The 20,453-nt window shown below is 41.2% G+C and overlaps 1 protein-coding gene across 2 annotated transcripts in view; it reads left to right on the top strand.

The window, feature by feature from the left end:
- LOC115469055 (homocysteine S-methyltransferase 1-like) overlaps positions 1-20,453 on the top strand; it is a 56,417-nt gene that overhangs the window by 21,147 nt on the left and 14,817 nt on the right. For both annotated transcript variants that reach the window (XM_030201334.1, XM_030201333.1), the window contains 2 exons: positions 5,803-5,964; positions 15,775-15,980. In XM_030201334.1, coding sequence (XP_030057194.1) covers positions 5,803-5,964; positions 15,775-15,980 — 368 coding nt within the window. The remainder of the gene's footprint in view (positions 1-5,802; positions 5,965-15,774; positions 15,981-20,453) is intronic.

Here is a 20,453-nt window from a genome sequence, read left to right as displayed (position 1 = left end):
TCCAAAGTGCTCCCCGTTCCACGCACAGGGCCCAAAAGACAGGCAGAGCTCCGGAGTCTCAATGCGTGGATGAGACTGTGCAGAGAGGAGGGTTTTATAAGAACATAATCATTGCCATACTGGGATAGACCAAAGGTCCATCAAGCCTAGTATCCTGCTTCCAACAGTGGCTAATCCAGGTCACAAGTACCTGGCAAGATTCCAGAACAGTAAAACAGATTTTATGCAGCATATCCTAGAAATAAGCAGTGGATTTTCCCAAGTCTATCTTAATAATAGCTTATGGGCTTTTCTTTTAGGAAACTAGATAAACTTTTGTAAACCCTACTAATCTAACTTCTTTTACCACATTCTCCAGAAACAAATTCCATAGTTTAATTAACTACACATTGAGCAAAGAAATATTTTCTCTGGTTTGTTTTAAATTTTCTACTTAGTATCTTCGTTGCATCCCCCCCCTCCAAATCCTAGTATTTTTGGAAAGAGTAAACAAATCACCTCTACCCATTCCACGTCACTTATTATTTTATAAACCTCTATCATATCTCCCCTCAGTTGTCTCTTCTCCAAGCTGAAGAGCCCTAACTAGTTTAGCCTTTCCTCATAGGGAAGATGTCTCAACCCTTTTATCATTTTTGTCCCCTTCTCTGTACCTTTTCTAATTCCACTATATCTATTTTGAGATGCAGTGACCAGAATTGCACACAGTATTCGAGGTGTTGGTTGCACCATGGAGCAATATAAAGGCATTATAAAATTGTCATTTTTGATTTCCATTCCTTTCTAAATAATTCCTAACATTCAATTTGCTTTCTTAGATGCCGCTGCACAATGAGCAAAGGTTTTCCACATATTATCAATGACACCTAGATCCTTTTCCTGGGTGATGATTCTTACTGTGGAACCTTGCATCACGTAGCTATTGTTTGGGTTCTTCTTTCCCACATGCATCACTTTGCACTTGCTCATATTAAACGTCATCAGCAAATTTAATTACCTCACTAGTTATTCCCATTTCTACATTATTTATAAATATGTTAAAAAAAACAGCGGTCCAAGCACAAATCTCTGGGGAGCCCCACTATATACCCTTCTGCATTACTAACAATAGCTCTGCAAGTTCATTTTTCAATTTGATTACTCCTCTAGGATGTATATGATCCGGTCCAGGCGATATGCTACTCTTCAGTTTGTCAAATTGCTCCATTACATCTTCCAGATTTATAGTTTATTGGAATGTGCTAAACTGCTCTAGCTGCCAGGGCAGAGCAGTGGTGTATAGGCTAAAAACACATTTGAAAAGGAAAAGAACTCCAATTAATAATAGGAAAAATTATATAATCATACTTGATGAACAGAATAATAGGAAAAGTATATAATCACACATAGAAGAGCAAAAGAGAAAATTTAAAACAGTGGCCCTGATATTAAGACCACAGGAGACAGCCGGGCTGTCTCCCGCAGTCCTTGCTGAACCCAGGGGGTTTTCGGTTGGTTTGAAGATAACCGGCTACGTCGATATTCAGACTCAGCCAAGTATGACTGCCAAACTCAAGTTTAAAAATCGGCGAATAACTGGTTCTATCAAGGGATATAATCAGTTTTCTGCCGGATGCTAACCGCAGATATTCAGTGGAGCATAGAAGGTTATCCCCCACTGAATTTTGGAGGATAGCCGATAGCAGGTTAAGCTCTATTTAACCGGTCAGCATCCGTTTTGACCGGTTAAATAGCGCTAAATCTGGACTCTGGCTGTTGTTTGTTTCTCTGACCCATCAGCACTGACTGAATATCATTTCTGGCACTGGTATCTCTCCCAGTGGAAACTAAAGCAAAGAATTCATTTGATCTCTCTGCAATGGCTTTGTCTTCCCTGAGTGCCCCTTTTACCCCTCAGTCATCTAACAGTCCAACTGATTCTTTCACCAGCTTTTTGCTTCTAGTATACCTAAAAAGGTTTTTACTGTGTTTTTGCCTCTTAACACATCATGCATTCATCTCCAGGATATGAGCTGCTCAGTCAGCCAGTGTACACTGGGTCTAGGAGAGAAGATGATGTACATAAGTTAACAGGTAATGGTCCTCCCCCATTAATACCTTTTCCTCTGATCCCATTTCTATCCATCTACTGAGCTCTGCCTCCCTTACTGTCGAGGGTAAAGGTCAAGACTGAGAAGCTCATATCCTGGAGATGAATGCATGGCATATGGATGGTGTCAGAGAGTGTTTTGGCTACCTGGACAATGTGATCATTTTCTAAGTACTCCTGATCAGATATGATGTTTGCCTATCAAAGAAGGGAGGAAGTTGATTGGGATTGCCTGGCTATAGTGTCATCTAGACATAGGGAGATCCTCATTCTTTACATGTAGAAATGTTACAACAACTGGTAACTGGTGCTTGTAAATGGAGAGAGAGTTTCTGATGTTGTAGTATATTGGTTGATGATATGTCATCCAGTGTTTTGGGCTTAACATTAGGTCATGGGTGGAGATGGTTCATTCAAAGGCAAGGGTCTTAAACTTCAGGAAAACTAATTTGTCAAGATAGAGGAGTACCTTAAGGAGTCATTAGCAGGATGGGAACAACTGAGAGAAATAAATAACCAAAATTGTAAGGAAAAAGAGGCTAGCCTTTATAAAACTACAAGAGATCGCAGGAAAATGAAGACTAATAATATTTGGAGAAGCTAAGGGGAAGGTGGGACATCAAAGCCAATACACTAAAGTGTGTGGGGGGGAACATCTTTTTGGATATATTAGTGACAGGAGGAAGTGTAAAAGTAGCATCATGAGACTCAGTTATAAAGCGGAAGAATACATAGAGGCTGATGAGGATAAAGCAGAATTGCTTAAAATATATATCTGTTCTGTACTTACAGATGAAGGGCCAGTAATAAGATTTGAGAAATCTAACACAATTGGGAATGGAAGTGAGGTAGACCTTGAAAGATTTTCAGAAGATTGTGCTGGTAATGAGCTAGCTAAACTAAAAGTAAACAAAGTGATAGAGCCAAATGGGATACATCCAAGGGATACACCCTAATAATCTGGGGAAGAAGATACAACAGCCTCAAGAAAAGCAATGTTTTCTGACTTAAATAAAGGAGACTTAAAACAGGTATAACTGCATTCCAAAAAGTGTTTAAGGTCAATTACTTTGCTTTGTCTCAAGAATACCGGGTCATACTCAGCTCATCTCCCCCTTCCCCTATCCATTGCCTGCAGTAATTCCAAAGTGGCAACTTGAAAAGGATAACTGTGCGTTTGTAACCTTCCTTCAAACAGCAAAAATTGGAAATTTGTCAAATCAGACAGAGAGCGACACTACAACCTGTCTGGAGGAAGGAGCAAAATTAGCAGGAAAGCCATCCTCAGCCTGCAGACCAACAACCACATGGCTCAACAGAGCAGTCCGGTGCCAGCGGACCAGAGCAGGCAGACGTGGATTGGCAGTGCAATCAAACATCGACACACCACAGCGAACTCCAACCCAGAAGGACAGCATAGTCTCACTCTCACCACACTTGGCGACAACCAGCCAAGGAGTCAGCACAGGTTGTGGGAACACTGGATACAGATGAACTGCAAAAGGTGAGCTGCTACTGGGGGTCAGGGTCTGCACCCTGCGAGAGCCCAGTTCTGGATGGCCCACCACCCGCACTGCAGGCACCCTATTTGGAGCTGCAAGACCCGCCACTGAAGAACAGCAGCCAAAAACCAAGACCTCTCACCTGGTGATGATGCTGCAAGTATGTGCCCTCTACACTACTTCTCTTGGCTGCCACGATTAACCACAGCATTCTCCAGTCTCCGAGCAAATAGTTTGCTGATCGGAGCACCACACTACTGAAAAAAAAAGTGTTCTTCTCCAAATGGTGTTCTTTCCCAAGCTGCCCGGAGCCTGATTTTAAAATATACTCCTGTGATCACACAACTGACATGCTGCGCAGCTACTAAGACACTCTTGACTTGATCTTCCCACCTACCTAATTACTCACTGCCGCAGACACTCGTAGATGAACACTTTTGCCTCCCACCTATTAATTTTTCAGCCTTGATTGTTCTCTCTCAGGGTAATTCTATTGCCACAAGCACTATATTGCGTAGCAACTACTCTTATAACACATCGAACTTCCACTGCTCATTTATCCTTTAGACGTGACCGTTACTGAAGGACATTTTTCACTGCTGTGGGCATTGTTTTTATGTACTAGCCACCTTTCTTCTATCTGATCATTCACTGATGCAGGCAAACCCCCAGCCAAGGTAAAAAAAAAAAAAAAAAAAAAAAGCAACCAGCCCCACGCAACTCTCAAACACAAGTATCAGAGCCCAACACACACATTCACACGCAAACACCCCCAAAGCAGAAGTAACCCCCAAAAATGGCCAACCTAAGGGTATGGATCTTCTACTGTACAATAACAATGTGGATAATGGAGATACCAGCAGCAGCTCCAACCGAAGGGAACAAAATACCGGTATGTATCACAGGAAGAGCCCAGTCACCACCTAAACAACAACGCAAAGGCCAAACAACCAGCAGCATGAAACCAAATATGAACAACACCCAACAAAAAACATCAAGAGCAAAACAGGCAGACCACACAGACAACTACAAACTGTTAAAAAAAAAACAACATTAAACATGACACATATGTCCTTATACAAATAGGTTAAAGGGAAGTGGACCAATGACTCCAGGGAAGCGGGATACTGATGTATAAAGTACCACTTTATTCACAGACTCGACACAGTACCGTGTTTCTGCCACAGTCCTGCCTCAGGAGTTTAAACAATAGTTCAGAAAACATAGTGATTAATAAAATAAAATAATAATAATTAAAAAAAAAAAAAAAAAAAAAAAAATATATATATATATATATATATATATATATATATATATATATATATACACACATAAAAGGTAATATAAATCATACATAAAAATATTATTCATACACAAAAATATTATAAATCATACACAAAAGACACTTAAAAAAATACAAGATAGATATATATACATACATACATACATACATACATATATATATATATATATATATATATATATATATATATATATATATATGGACTTATAATGTGTAGATGTATGTATGTAAACAAATTAGAAAAATGAATTAAATTAATTAAACCATATCATAAATAATGTGATACAGAATACCTTATATATGGACTCGTGTATAAATGCCAAAAAATATATATTAATAAAAATAATGTAAGTAAGATAGAAATCAACAATTGTAAAACAATCCGAGGCCTCCATGTTGAAAAGGTGCACCTGGTTTAATACATGGAGCTGCACAGGAATTTCCTTTGAGCCATTGGGTTGGTCCTTAAAACATCTTTTAAATATGATCTCTGAAACTGTTTCTTACTAATGAATATCATTTGGCACTGTATAGATTGTTTAATTTTAACTTTCCAAACATTCATTTGTGAGAGAGAGAGCTAATTAAAGAGAGAGCATGGCTGTTGAGCTTTATTCGTAGGAAAAAAGCTGAAATTTTATCAAAATTATTAGGTTGAGGTGGAGTTACAAAGGCCTTTCCCCACCCCTCCTTGAAAGTGCCAAAGATGTGGAAGTATCCTCCATTCTCTCAGCAACCCAGTTGTGACTGCCAGCTGATTTCCTCACACGCATTCCTATGAGCTTCACTATCATGTATTCAGTGCTTCATGATGCAGTGATAAAATCGAATTACAGAAAATAAAGTTCTTTTACCACAAGCCACATCAAAAATGGTAGAAACATACCCCATATTTCTTCCTGTTACAGGAGCTTAAAGCCTGGCATCGGCAGCAGATACGGTGTCTGGAATCTGCAGGCGTTGACCTCATTGCAATGGAGACAATTCCTAGCCAGAAGGAGGCAGAGGCCCTGGTGGAACTCCTCCGAGAATTTCCAAATACCAAAGCATGGCTCTCCTACTCATGCCAGGTAAATTAAACCCTTCAGTTATGTAGATTAGATTTTCTCCAGCATCACTTTCAGTTACATACCATAGCATTCCACCAGCCAGAATCATAAGCTTCTCGTTGAATTGGTGTAAATTAGGTTAATGAATGATACTGGAAAATTAAAAAAATTGTTAAAAACTAATTTATTTAGTGAACCTTTTTAAAAGGAAGAGTATAAAAGCAGTAGTGTTATAGAATTCAGGCTGTCACAGTTAACGCATCCTACTCCATACATTGAATTATGTGGTAGTTTAGGTTTATATGTTTTTAGTTTGTTTTAGGAAGAGAGAAACGTACAACAGTGGAGATTAAACAAAGAGGTCCTACAACAGTGATGATCAAGAAAAGTATTTTATTGAAGTCTTCACAAATCACCCGACATGAATTGTGTTTTGGCCAAATTGGCATGCCTCAGGGGTCTACAACAAACAATAAAAAAACGTATAATATCAATACATCGGTGCAGCTTTGTTTAAAGGATAAGTTCTCCCTAATTTTGTTTTGTGATTTTAGTTTACACCTCACTTTTCTTTTGGTTAAGGTTCTACTTAGTTGTTTCGCTATAGAGGGCATTTCTTTTTTTTGTCTGCAGTTTTATTGGTGTAGTGATAAAAGATTTATAGAGGGTTTTTTTCTAGTCTTGCCATGTGTCATTGAGTTTGGGCTTTTCACGGTCTTGTTGGGTATATGTTTTTGTTGTTATAGAGCGGAGCTTTTTGCCAGGCTGTAGTGCTTATGGTGCAGTGATATGAGCATATGTTTTGTTTTAAAGTAGATTATTAGTTTTCTCTAGTCTTGCCATGAGTCTATGGGTTCAAGTTTTTCACTGTGTTGTTGGATATATGCTTTCATGGTATATGTGTTTTGTTTTTATGTTATAATTATAAACATATCTTTCATTTTGTATTGCTTATGTTTAGGTTTTACCTGTTAGTGTTTGGCAAGATATTACTATTACACTGTTTAATTTTTAGGCAAGGTACTACTACTACTTATCATTTCTAAAGCCCTACTAGATGTACGCAGCGCTGTACACTTGAACATGAAGAGACAGTCCCTGCTCAACAGAGCTTACAATCTAATTAGGACAGACAGAACAAGCAAGTTCTTTTCTTTTCTTTTTTTTCTTCATTTGATAGATGTATCAATATATATTTATATAAGCTGGCTTCTTTGTTCTTATTTATCTTCCAGGCAGCAGTCTTGTAGTGGCTTTTATATGTTACTGCAGTTTTAGTTTGGTAGTAAGTTGCATTTCTTGTTTTACTTATGTTTTTCAACTTTGGATATTTCTATTATTTTTAATTTGTATATTTAATATATATTTTTATGGTTTATGTATTGACTAATAAAAAAGGCCCGTTTCTGACACAAATGAAACAGGCGCTAGCAAGGTTTTCCTTGGAGTCTGTATGTTTGAGAGAGTGTGTGTGAGAGAGAGAGTGAATGTGTGTGTGTGAGAGAGAGAGAGTCTGGGTGCGAGTGTGTGTGTGAGAATGAGTGTGTGTGCAAGTACGTATGTGAGAGACAGTGAGAGAGAGTGTGTTTCACACAGATACAGTGTGTGCGAGAGAGAGTGTGTGTGTGAGACACAGACTCTCTGTGAGACTGAGTGTATGAGACCAAGAGAGTGTGTGAGTGACTGTGTGACACATAGAGAGTGAATGTGATACAGTGTGAGACAGAGTGTGTGAGAGTGAGAGATAGAAAGACATTGACTGTGAGAGAGAGTGTGTTAGAGAGAGAGTGCGTGTGTGACAGAGATACCTCCCCCCCCCTTCTGGTGTCAGGCCCCCCCCCCTCTCTCTGGTGTCTGAGCTTTACTGTGCAGGATGCTGAGCTCTGGCTATGCTTCAAGGAACTGACCAATCCTATTTAATAGAATGCACCTCCAACATTCTGAAGCCGAGAAACCTCGTGTGGTTGGTCACTTCTGCATGTGACGAACCCAGAAGTACGTGATGTCAATTCAGGAGATGGATACAGAGAGTAGGAATGCCTCAGCCATACAGTCAGCTTCAGAATGTTGGAGGTGCGTTTTATTATATAGGATTGTATAAATAATGTATATGATATATTATACATATATGTTTTTTTTATTGTTTGTTGCAGACCACTGAGGCAGGCCGGTTTGGCCAAAACACGAATAAAACCAAACGCCAGTACATACCCCAGAGGAGTTTAGCCATTAAATTTTATTAATTATTTTATTTATTACATTTCAATTTCGCAAGTACACAAAATTGATAAGAAAAATCAGTGAATGAGGTTACAATATCAAGCAAAATCTATTATCCATCTACTTCCTCATAACCAATATAAGTCCACATTTAGGAGTTCAAAATGGGGTTGAAGGACTTAAGGAAATAAACAAAATAAATCACAAATGGTAGATAGGCGTGATTTGGACAATCTTTTCATTTTTCAAACACTGTTTATAGTTGGTGAAATTACTCCAACTGTCCTTCTAGATGTTATAAATGCTTCTAGTTGGGAGGGATCGTAAAACACAAATTTTTCAGACCGGTAGGTAACCAAACATTTGCACGGAAATTTTAAAAAGAAAGTTGCTCCCATTTGTAACGTTTCCTGCTTCTTCTGAAGAAATTTTTTCCTACGCACTTGTGTTTCTCTCGACACATCAGGATAGACATTAATCTTAAGTCCCTTGAAAATCTTATCACGATTTTTATAAAACAATTTTAATATCCAAAATTTGTCCGAAGGAAAAGTTACCGTTGCTACCAAAGTAGCAGGTGTTGCTTGATCTGTTATAGAAGATTCTAACAAATCTGTTACATCAAGGGGTTGATTTTCCAAAACTTGTTGGTTCCTGGGAGGGAGATAAAATGCTTGTGCAAACAGAGGAATATTCTCTTCTTTTATTTGAAAAATTTCCTGGAAATACAATTTTAACATCTCCCTAGGGGATATCTCTTTCAGATAAGGAAAATTTATAAAGCGTAAATTATTACTTCTAGTGAAATTTTCCAAAGTCTCTATTTTCCTTCTTGAGTTTATTAAATCCTTTAACATAGTCTGCTGCACTTCTTGTAATTGTTTTATTTCTTTCTCTTGTTTTTCCACTTGGGTATTCGTTTGTTTTACTTGTTCTTCCACCCTTTCAACATCTTGTTTTACTTTTTGTACTTGGGGAATTAGTGCTTTACCTAAGTCTACTATTAGAGTCCAAAGGCAGTCTAACGTGACTTCAGGAGGTTTAATTTGTAATTGTGCAAAGGAAAAAGCTCCTACCTCCGTCTGTTGTTGCAGCGGGAAAATTCCTGCCATACTAGGAACACTTTGATCCTCCCTGGTTGTCTCAGCCATCGTTGTAAGCTCTGCCCTTTGATCTTTACTTGCCCCCTTTCTGCCTGACTCCTTCTCCACTTCCGGGACTGGAATCGAAGACGCTACCAATAGAGCACCGAACTCACGAGGCACAGGAGGAGGAGGTGATGTTTGAGCATCGGGGCTGAGAGAGATTTCCAGCTCTAGGGATTCCCGCGCACCTTCAACATGCGCAGGAGTCAACAGCGAGCCGCTCACCGGTGTACTAGTGTCCAAGACCTGCTGGAGAAACACATCAATCGGTCCTCTTTGAGTCGGGGTTTCAAGTCGTTGGGAGGCTGCGGCAGCGGCTTTCCCCCTTCTCTTGGGCATTCTGAGGAGTGTTTGCAATATAAAAAGGTAAATTCGCCAGGAGCTCAAAAAATCACGTCTTATCTACTCGGCAGCCATTTTGAACTCTTAGCCATTAAATTTTAACTGCCAGACCCTCGACCATTCTTCTAACGTTCGGAGATCCCTTCTCATAATTTCTACTCCCTCCAGGGTATCCACTCTATTGGCTATTTTCGTGTCATCCGCAAAAAGGCACACCTTTCCTTCCAACCCTTCAGCAATATCTCCCACAAATATATTAAACAGAATAGGCCCTAGCACTGACCCCTCAGGAACTCCACTGCTCACCTTCCTTTCCTCCGAGTGGATTCCATTTTCCACGACCCTCTGCCACCTGTCAGTCAACCAGTTTCTTATCCAGTTCACCACTTTCGGTCCTAAGTTCAACCCTTTCAGCTTATTCATAAGTCTTCTGTGGGGGATCGTATCAAAGGCTTTGCTGAAGTCCAAGTAGATTACATCTGTTACTCGTGTTCACGAATCATGAGCCCTTGAGCCCAGGCTGCAGACAGAAAGGGTAATCTAGGACAGGCTTGGGATAGACCAAACTGCAACAAGTAAAAATAATAGAACACAGGGTACTCACCCAGTACTCCAGGTTCCCAAGGAGAGGCGCAGAACTCCTCAAAGGTAAGGGAACTTCGGCATATACAGCCTGTAGCAACAAGCTAGGCGGACCCAAATACCGGGAGCGGAGCCACAGGAACCGGCTGGCAGCAACAGATACTCCGCAGGGTAAAATGGGGAAAAAATACCGGAACAGCTTCACAGGACTTCACCTGCGCTTGGCCACCTGGGTGCCGGCAGCCGGCAGGACTTGGGGCAACCAGCGGAAACAGAAATTGTAGAAGGCAAAGCTAAACCAGACCGGGCAGGACCCAGCACTACAGGGGAAGGGAAAAACAAAGGGAGTACTGGCCAAAGCCAGGACTATTAGGCACAAACAGCCCACACAGCTAGACACAGAAACCAAGGGGTTAACACAGCACATGAACCCCAGAAGAGGATAGGACTACAACAGACAGCAAAACAAACAAACTGTAACCACACAGAAAACAAACACTAGCCCGACAAACAGGGAACCCAGCCCAGCTGCAGAGGAAACTAATTAACCACACGCTGAGACAGACAAATATAAAGACGGAACACAGAGCAAACGCCGGCAAACCAGCACCAATACAAACACATAGTAGGAGGAAAGAGACTCCTCCAGCGAACAGAGCAACAGCTCTTCAGGAGAAGAGAGATAAGAGGCTACAGCAGGGAAACCCTAACACTAAAGCAGTGCTTACCAGAAACTGCAGGTAAAAATAGATCCAGGCTACTGACGTCAGCTTCCACTCAGCTGACCAATAACATGCAAGTCCCACCCAGCTACCCTAGCAGAGAGGGTTCCAACCTCTCCTAGCCTGTTCAACAGAAACATAACACATCTAGTGCACGTCCCTCATCCAGTTCTTTGGTCACCCAGTCAAAAAAGTCAATAAGATTCGTTTGGCAGGATTTTCCTTTGGTAAAGCCATGTTGCCTTGGGTCCTGTAACCCGTCTGTTTCTAGAAAGTTAACTATCCTTTCTTTCAGCAGAGACTCCATTATTTTTCCTACCACTGATGTGAGACTTACCGGTCTGTAGTTTCCCACTTCAACCCTGTCTCCATTTTTGTGAAGAGGGACCACATCCGCTCATCTCCAATCTCGCAGAACCTCTCCCGTCTCTAAAGATCTATTTAATAAATCTTTAAGAGGTCCCGCCAGGACCTCTCTGAGCTCCTTCAGTATCCTGGGATGTATCCCATCCGGCCCCATAGCTTTGTTCACCTTCAAATTCTCCAGCTGTTTATAAACTCTTTCTTCCATAAACGGCGCAGTATCCACTCCATTCCCACACGTTCCCTTGGCAGCCAACCGCTGTCCTTCTCCAGGATTTTCCTCCGTGAGCACCAGTATATCTGAAAAAAGTCTTGTGACCTCTCTTTACATCTTTAGCCACTTTTTCTTCTGCTCACACTTTCGCTAGCTGTATTTCCCTCTTTGCTTCTTTCAGTTTAATCTGATAATCTTTTCCATGATCCTCTCATTGCGTTCTTTTGTATTTCTTGAACAAAGCCTCTTTTGCTCTTATATTTTCAGCTACTTGTTTGGAGAACCATATAGGCTTCCTGCTTCTCTTGTTTTTGTTTACTTTCCTCACAAAAAGATCCGTTGCCATATTTAGAGCAGCCTTTAGCTTGGACCACTGTTTTTCCACTTTTCCTACACCAACAGCTCCTTCTTCAGGTATTCCCCCATTTTATCAAAATCAGTTTGTCTGAAATCCAGTACTTTGAGTTTTGTGCGTCCGCCTTCGCACTTGAGTCATATTTTCAAATCACTTAGGGGCATGTTTACTAAGATGTGCTAAGAAAAATAGCGCAAGTGTGAGTATCACAGGTTTTAACGTGCGCTTGTGCGAAAATTAAGTTTAAACGTTTTTTATTGACATTGCAACAACACAAACATTGTCATACAGGCTCTGCATATAACGGCCATCCAGCCTCAATCTAAATATACAACAATTGCTAACTAACATACAGCATTGTGAATTTTATGCCAACATTTATTACCCCATCAAATATACCTATGCTTGTGCGAAAATTAATGTGTCGCAATAGTGCATGACGGGCGGATACGCGTTACTATGGTTGAGGCACATTAAGCAGTGTGTGTGTGTCTCTGTAGTGTGTGTCATTGATGTTAACGCGTGCTGTTTCATTGCATGCATGCAGGAAAGTAGTCTTGTAGATGAACTAGCGCACTGGGAATGCTGTGTGATATGAGCAAATGCTCTGTGGGTGGCATTCTGTCACCAAGCTGGGGGAAAGAGGTGTCCTGGAATAGGTCTGGTGTATGGGATTACCACACGGCCATGGTGGGTTTTCCCTTTGCTGGTCAAAAGTTGATTGTAACAGTGCCGTCAGCAATGGCTGTGAACCATGTACAAATTACTGTGTTTGCTCCTCTGCCCTGCCAAACAATCACTAGATGGTAAAGGGGCATGTCCTACTCTGGTGGCTATCAGGTAGTGTGTCACGATGAACACGTGCAGGCAGTACTGGTCATGTCTCCTCACACAGGCCAGAAAATAGTTGCTATTAAGTAGTCCTGTAAATGACAGGGGCAAGAGCAGGCCTACTGCACCTGGTAGTAGTGTAGCTTTGGCGGCACATCCCCCTCCAAGTACCCCTGTTGGCTTTTCTTAGTATGTCTTCTTTGAGTGGGTGAAACACAGCGACCACCGCAGAGAACAGCTGCAGGGCTCACATCAGCTACAGAAGAGAGAGAACATGGAAATGATATGCCAGTGGGGAAGCCAGCTAACATCAGGGCCTGGGTGTACTGTAGGAAGGATAGAACGTTTCCATAAAGTGTCACACACAGAGAGCAGAACATCAACACCTTTGTGCTACCCAACATCTGAAATGTGTAACGGTGAAACCTAAGCTGACACCAGACAGGGAGGCCCATCAGTTACGTACATCCATGACTCTCATCTCCCAGCCATAAATTGTTTTATAGTTTTAGCTATGTATTCTCACACCAATCCCATTGCCACCAAAACATTACCATCTGAACCGTTACCCTCACTTGAATCACTGTTACAGAACATCAGTATTGTGAGTGTGTACAGTTGAAGTGTCATTTTGGAGTAATGTGTGTTTCTTAAAACATGACAGCTCTCACACATGTAGCTACTGCACACGACACACAGGTTTGTTCACAGTCCATCAGGTTGGGACACAAACACCCAGCTGATTAACTCTCGCACTTTGGAGTAGGTGAGGTGGTATGTGCCAGAATCTAAATGTCTTGGAAACCCATATGATGATGACAACACAATCCCTGTGTGATACCTCAAGGCTCAGACATAGCAGTCTTGAACCAACAAGACACCATGCAATTACTCCATAGACCTGTTGTAGACTCATGATGGAATAACTAGAATAGCCCACCCTATAGCTACTGTTTGTATCTCCTGAGATGCACCCAGCCTAGATCTAAAGGTACACCTTTCTAATGTTTCTGTGAACCCTGGCTTACCTAATATAGACACTTTGCAGTAGTTTGTCAGTCAGGGCATCTGTCTTGTCATCCCAGCTTTATGGGTTTGAATCTCACGGGCAGTTGAGCTAACGTGTTTTCACCTTCCTTGTAGTAAGGATAGAAAATATCTCAAAGTGTACAGAAATCATACTTATAATAAATCAGCTCTCATGCACAGCAGCTTTCTGGAAAATAGAGTTTTACAACCTCTGTAAAATAGGTTTTATGCTGGTGATAGAGTTACCTATCTGGTCAAACAGTGTTCTGGACTACAGAAATCTGTACAAAGCTCAAATTGCTTGGAATATGATTTCAGTCCGTTCACGATCTACGTGTACCCCAATACTACCTCATATCTCTTCAGCAGTAGTGAATATGTGCAGTGTTGTCAACATTAAACTACAGGTAGAGTTTTGTAGGGGGTAGGGTTACCATATGGCTCCAGAAAAAGGAGGACGGATTGAACCAGCCGGGTTTTACTTCCATTGTTTTCCATTGAAAGCAATGGAAGTAAAACCCTGTTGGCTCAATTACTTCCATTGAAAGCAATGGAAGTAAAACCCGGCTGGCTCAATCCGTCCTTCTTTTTCTGGAGCCATATGGTAACCCTAGTAGGGGGGACTCCGGTGATCAGCAAGGGAATTGTTTCTATATGGTGTCTTGGAAAGTATACTGACTAGAGCAGGATCTCAACAAAACATAGTGGTAATTCATCCCACCTCTACAGCATTAAAAGGCCCAGTAATAACAGTGTTGTACCTGGAAAGACCAGCTTGTAACAGCTGGACAATTGTGTTCAAATCACAGTGATGATGATATGAAGCTCTGTATGTGTTGGAGTTTTTCCATGGTGGCTTATTGTCAGATGCTTCTGGGAAAGCAGAGTGAGAATGATTGATATTAACATGACTGTCTGAAGCATTGTTGCCAGTGCCCTTATCCTCCAGTATGTGTTTGTCCAACATTCATCAGTGGTGGACATATCTCCGGAGAGCCATACTTTCCAGTTCATCAGTGGCCTAATGGTTAGTGTACTGGCCTCTAAGATCAGCATCATGGGTTCAATTCCCACTGTATCTCCTCAACACAGGTACATCAGGCACACCTTAGTGAAAGGACCCCTGGGTGAATTTCCTTCAAAAGGTAGTTAATAAATCCAAAATATAATAAATAAACACATACATAAACAACATCAGGTGGGATTTTTGAACATTTCTTAGGATGTGATATGTGTTGATATTTTTGCCTTTATAGCAGAAATACGTCTGGTCAAGTTTAAATTAAAGGGATATTGCTTCTTGAAACATCTGTAATAATAATTGAATTGTTTCCATTGTCAGTAAGTGTTTGAAACAATTGAGTTTAAAATGTGTAAACCATCACCCATGATACATGACAGCTATTGCAGAGTACTTAGACATCCATCGTCAAGTGTGCTAAGGAATTATTTTTAGGGAAAAGCTTAACTAGCACAGTTCAAACCAGTATGCCTAATGCCTACCCATGTTAACCCAGCCTTCCCAAAACTATCAGTCTGGCTATGCCACTGATAATAATTACCCCACATTAGTCTTGCAGTTTTCAGTGGTCATCAGTCACATATAAAATTAACTAATTATTTATTTATGAACATTTATACCCCACTTTTTTCCACATTAAGCAGACTCAAAGTGGCTTACAATGTACAGGTATCAATTACAGTTACATTAGATAGGGTAAAAGGAACAGGGTAGGAAGCAAAAGGGAAAGGGCTTATACTTACTCTTCCACCTACATATAATAAGTAACTGACAAATGACCACAGTTAGTCATGGTTTTAAGTCATAGAGGTACACAAACCTTATTCTAACTTTAGTTCCTTGGAAATTGGAACTGTAGTTTCATGTCAGACACTTTAGCAAGTTTAGCCTGAACAATACTCAGAAGTGATAAGAGCCCTGATAATGTTTTAAATTACTAGTAAGTAATCATTCAAGTCTTTTTCATTCCATATAACTTTGCACATAATAATTAAAATATCTTATAGGATGAACAGCACACATCACATGGGGAAAATTTTGAAGAAGCTGTCAAAGTAGCAACTAAATCAAAACAGCTGGTGGCACTAGGACTAAACTGCTGCCCTCCAAATGTTGTTAGTCCTCTCTTGACTTCTGCCAACAAAAACAAATGCCTGGACATAGAATGGATTATTTATCCCAACAGTGGAGAGGTCTGGGATATTCATGCTGGGTGAGTATTCTTAATTCAAAGTTACCACAGAATGCACATTCCTGAGAGTTTACTGAAAAATAGATAACAGTGGTGGAAATAAGTATTTGATCCCTTGCTGATTTTGTAAGTTTGCCCACTGACAAAGACATGAGCAGCCCATAATTGAAGGGTAGGTTATTGGTAACAGTGAGAGATAGCACATCACAAATTAAATCCGGAAAATCACATTGTGGAAAGTATATGAATTTATTTGCATTCTGCAGAGGGAAATAAGTATTTGATCCCCCACCAACCAGTAAGAGATCTGGCCCCTACAGACCAGGTAGATGCTCCAAATCAACTCGTTACCTGCATGACAGACAGCTGTCGGCAATGGTCACCTGTATGAAAGACACCTGTCCACAGACTCAGTGAATCAGTCAGACTCTAACCTCTACAAAATGGCCAAGAGCAAGGAGCTGTCTAAGGATGTCAGGGACAAGATCATACACCTGCACAAGGCTGGAATGGGCTACAAAACCATCAGTAAGACGCTGGGCGAGAAGGAGACAACTGTTGGTGCCATAGTAAGAAAATGGAAGAAGTACAAAATGACTGTCAATCGACAAAGATCTGGGGCTCCACGCAAAATCTCACCTCGTGGGGTATCCTTGATCATGAGGAAGGTTAGAAATCAGCCTACAACTACAAGGGGGGAACTTGTCAATGATCTCAAGGCAGCTGGGACCACTGTCACCACGAAAACCATTGGTAACACATTACGACATAACGGATTGCAATCCTGCAGTGCCCGCAAGGTCCCCCTGCTCCGGAAGGCACATGTGACGGCCCGTCTGAAGTTTGCCAGTGAACACCTGGATGATGCCGAGAGTGATTGGGAGAAGGTGCTGTGGTCAGATGAGACAAAAATTGAGCTCTTTGGCATGAACTCAACTCGCCGTGTTTGGAGGAAGAGAAATGCTGCCTATGACCCAAAGAACACCGTCCCCACTGTCAAGCATGGAGGTGGAAATGTTATGTTTTGGGGGTGTTTCTCTGCTAAGGGCACAGGACTACTTCACCGCATCAATGGGAGAATGGATGGGGCCATGTACCGTACAATTCTGAGTGACAACCTCCTTCCCTCCGCCAGGGCCTTAAAAATGGGTCGTGGCTGGGTCTTCCAGCACGACAATGACCCAAAACATACAGCCAAGGCAACAAAGGAGTGGCTCAGGAAGAAGCACATTAGGGTCATGGAGTGGCCTAGCCAGTCACCAGACCTTAATCCCATTGAAAACTTATGGAGGGAGCTGAAGCTGCGAGTTGCCAAGCGACAGCCCAGAACTCTTAATGATTTAGAGATGATCTGCAAAGAGGAGTGGACCAAAATTCCTCCTGACATGTGTGCAAACCTCATCATCAACTACAGAAGACGTCTGACCGCTGTGCTTGCCAACAAGGGTTTTGCCACCAAGTATTAGGTCTTGTTTGCCAGAGGGATTAAATACTTATTTCCCTCTGCAGAATGCAAATAAATTCATATACTTTCCACATTGTGATTTTCCGGATTTAATTTGTGATGTGCTATCTCTCACTGTTACCAATAACCTACCCTTCAATTATGGGCTGCTCATGTCTTTGTCAGTGGGCAAACTTACAAAATCAGCAAGGGATCAAATACTTATTTCCACCACTGTATGCTTCTGAAATCTGATGAACTACATTCAGTGTTCAAGTGACCACTAGGGTGCCCCTTGCACCTGTATCCCTGTTCTGACCGCTGTTCTGCCAGAGATGAGTGGCCTTGAGAAGGTCATGCCCTGGAATGACTGACATTGTGAACTGCAGCCTACCTGTTACTCTCACTTTCCCCGGTTCAGCCTAGCCCTACATGAGGCTTCCCCAGATAACTCTCACTTCACAGCATGCAATAGAAAGGCCTATCTTTTATTGAGGCTCTGACAAAATTGCTCATCATAACTTCCCCTTTCATTCCAGGAATTAAATTCAGCCACTAAGTATCAACTCATGTAACAAAAATAAACAATAGCACTTGCTTCCTTTCTAGGATGCATGATACAAGGAACTCCCTATTCCTTTAGAGATCTTAATCCAGCCCTCTGACTTACTTTCCTGCTTGGGTTTTCCATTTCCAGACTTGTGGCCCATCTGCTTAACATTCAGAATAATAGCTCTTTGCTTCCTAAGCACAATAGAGGGGCTATCTTAGCTGTGTTACCTATCAGCTTCTATAAGCCCAACGGTTCCAAACCCCTTATACGTACTCAGATCTTCCTTTGCTGCCTCCCTCTGGACTCATAGTACTGCAGAAAGAGGAATGTCCCTTCCTCCTCCTTCATCCTGAGACTGCTGATTTTCCCTTTTATCAGCAGTTAGTTAGTTATTCACACCCAGTTTGTACACATGAAAGTGATTTGCATAAAATGAAGGCAGTGCATGCAAATCTAGTTCATGCATATTCATTATGGATATCCTAAAAACCTGACTGGCATGGGGTGCTCCAGGACTGAACTTGAGAAACACTGCTATAGTAAAATATGCTTTGCCACAACTTTTGCCCAGTCTACCTAACTACCTTTTCCCACTTAAAACCCAAGCAGTTTTCTATTCTACAAACTTTACTATCTCTTTTACCTTCCTCATTTCTGTGGCCAGATCTCAGCCTGTGGGATTCACTTTACTACAAGTTACCCTAGTAAACAGATTTCTCTTCCCTCACCTCACAGTCCTAAGGCACTTTACGCTCAGCACAAGACTCCCCTTCCTCTTGGCTTCAACAATAAAACTATTCTGCATGGCTTTTGTCTTCAAGGCCCCTGAATGTGTCCAACCATCTCCCCCTCTCTCTCTGAGTGCAATGCAGAAAGCCACATGATAAAGCCATGCGCAGATGGCCAAGCACATGGTTTCTGCTTCAAAACTACGCCATACAGAAAGCCAAATAGATGCAATGTTGTGTTCTGGATTAGGAATTGGTTATTGGACAGAAAACAGAGGGTAGGGTTAAATGGCCATTTATCTCAATGGAAGAGGGTGAAAAGTAGAGTGTCACAGGGATATGTCCTGGGACTGGTGCTATTTAACATATTTATAAATGAGCTGGAAATTGGAACGGCAAGTGAGGTGATTAAATTTGCAGATGACACAAAACTATTCAAGGTTGTTATAAAACACATGCAGACTGTGAAAAATTGCAGGAAGTCCTTAGGAAGTTGGAAAACTGGGCATTCAAATGGCAGATTAAATTTAATGTGGACAAATGCAAAGTGATGCACATTGGGAAGAACAATGCAAATCATAGTTACCTGATGCTAGGGTCCACCTTGGGGGTCAGCATCCAAGAAAAAGATCTAGGTGTTGTTTTAGATAATACTCTGAAATCTTCTGCCCAGTATGAGGCAGTGGCCAAAAAAACAAACAGGATGCAGGGAATTATTAGGAAAGGGATGGTAAATAAGACTGAGAATACTATAATGCTTCTGTATCGCTCCGTGGTGTGACCTCACTTAGAGTATTGTGTTCAGTTCTGGTTGCCGTATTTAAAAAAAAGATACTGCGGAATTAGAAAAGGTTCAAAGAGCGACCAAAATGATAAAGGGGATGTGTGACAGAACAGTGGGTTATTAAGCCTATGAAAATTGTTTTGATATTTTTCTGCAATGTATTTCTCTAGTTTGGCTAGCAGGTGGTGCATATTATGTTTTAAACTGTTGCAGATAAGTGAATTCCTCCTTTAGTTTCAGCACAGCAATTTTCAAATGTTGTTCTGGGCTGTGATTGGCCTGGAGTTTGAAGTTACCCAGGAATTACTGGTTTTGTCTCCAGTTTCAGCCAGGGCGATCTCTTTTTTTTTTTTTTTTAGAAAGTATCTTTATTAAGCCAAAGACGTTAACAGTACACATAACAGTGAGGAACATACCTCTTACAGTTCTCGAACAAGAAATATAAAGGAGAGACTGAAAACTTTTATTCTAAACAATATCAACACATCCTTAGGCCATTTTTTTTTAAAGAAAAAGAATCTCCCTCCCCCTCCCCTATTGTCCGTCCAGATACACAATTAAATAGGCATCTCATCTTCTACCTTCTCTACTGGGTATGAGGAAACATATCTGCTCCACATATCCCTATAACATCGCTGCTGTAGCGAAATTGAAAATTTGAGAGATGTTGCTATCCACTATGCCATCTCACGCATGAGGTTGTGCCACACAGCTGGAGATGGAGGCAATGGATCTACCCAAGATTTTAAAATACACTTTTTAGCAAGCAGGGTGGCCAGCAGGATAAATTTACTCTGCACCTCTCCCAAACCTGTTGCAGTCAACGGGGCCTTGCTTCCCAGCAACACCACGGTATATATCCATTCACAAGGGCATTGTACTATAGAGTCAATAGTACCTAAGACTGTAGACCAAAAATGGGAGAGCTTGGGACATTCCATAAAAGAATGGAGAAGAGTGCCCAGTCCGGCCCCACACTTCACGC

Source organism: Microcaecilia unicolor, chromosome 4 (genome assembly GCF_901765095.1).
Source record: "Microcaecilia unicolor chromosome 4, aMicUni1.1, whole genome shotgun sequence".
NCBI classification, from domain to species: Eukaryota; Metazoa; Chordata; class Amphibia; order Gymnophiona; family Siphonopidae; genus Microcaecilia; species Microcaecilia unicolor.
This window is presented reverse-complemented; position numbering and strand designations above follow the sequence as displayed.